Source organism: Etheostoma spectabile, chromosome 1, assembly GCF_008692095.1.
Source record: "Etheostoma spectabile isolate EspeVRDwgs_2016 chromosome 1, UIUC_Espe_1.0, whole genome shotgun sequence".
In the NCBI taxonomy this organism is placed as follows: domain Eukaryota; kingdom Metazoa; phylum Chordata; class Actinopteri; order Perciformes; family Percidae; genus Etheostoma; species Etheostoma spectabile.
Window position 1 is genome coordinate 27984763 of NC_045733.1, and position 1107 is coordinate 27985869.

Consider the following 1107-nt stretch of genomic DNA (forward strand, 5'->3'; position numbering starts at 1 on the left):
AATTCCCACTGCGATACATCAACCAATGTTTCCCTGAGCAAGACATTTAACCCCTAGTAACCCCTAGGCGTGAGGCCTCTGACATGTATAGCAATTGTAAGTCGCTATGGATAAAAGCGTCAAACAAACGACATGTAATGTAATTTTACTCTATATGGGACATTTTGGGACCTATTGGCGGGGATTTGCTATGGACAAAATACACATGGTGATGGTAAGACACGGTTTGTGTTTAACCATGTATATCCAGCTAATTTATATAGCTCACGTTACTGTATTGCGGGAACCATTAACTTCATTTAATATTGTTATGTGGCATTTGCTTTGTGGGGTGCAAATGTTCCACCTAAACAAGTTCCTTACTGAGGCCATATTAAAAAGAAATACGCTCGCTGCGTCCGAAGCTTCGCACTGCCCAAGACCATTGTGATGGGTTTAAAGAAATGCAAACAACCCCGGACTGTTTTTTCTCCTAGCCAGTAGTTATGCTCCTGTTGCCAGAACTCAGCGTTGTGGAGACAGGTTGGCAATGCGAGACTAAGCATCATAAAACTCAAAATAATGTCATTATATATATTTTTTTTTACTATGGTCTCTATCAAAGAATATTTATTGAGAAGAGATTTAACCCCAGGTTACCCATCTACCTACATCTGCGTAGGATGGTGATTGGAGCAATGCTGGGATGGGAGCTACTGCTTGTAACATGAGGGTGAGTGACTCGGTTACTCTGACCATGGCATCCTGAAGGTATGAAGCTGGGTTCTGTTGCAGCTCCCCGACCAGAGCTTGGCTTCTTGACTGTACTCTGGATTTCTAGGAACTTTAGCGTCTTGATATCCATGGCACTAGAAGACCAAACAAATGAAAACTGCATTAAACAGGGCCCTGTACTTAGATCTTTAGACATTCATTTTTAACTTGGCATGCCAAAACAAAACAAAAAAACACAGACACAGCCTGTTGACACTATTGGGCGGGAAAATCCATTAACATTTCAAGTGCTTGTGTTTTTGCTTTTTTTTCCCCTTTTTGGCTCCCACCTCCTTCCTGTATTCTTTTTTTGTACCATCTCCAACAGAAAACACTGTTCACAAACTGCTCCAA

The 1107-nt window shown here is 41.5% G+C and overlaps 1 protein-coding gene across 2 annotated transcripts in view; it reads right to left on the reverse strand.

Annotated features, from left to right (window-relative positions):
- Positions 1 to 1107, reverse strand: part of LOC116694209 (enhancer of mRNA-decapping protein 3) — a 23001-nt gene that overhangs the window by 19341 nt on the left and 2553 nt on the right. For both annotated transcript variants that reach the window (XM_032523920.1, XM_032523838.1), the window contains exon 3: positions 652 to 848. In XM_032523920.1, coding sequence (XP_032379811.1) covers positions 652 to 848 — 197 coding nt within the window. The remainder of the gene's footprint in view (positions 1 to 651; positions 849 to 1107) is intronic.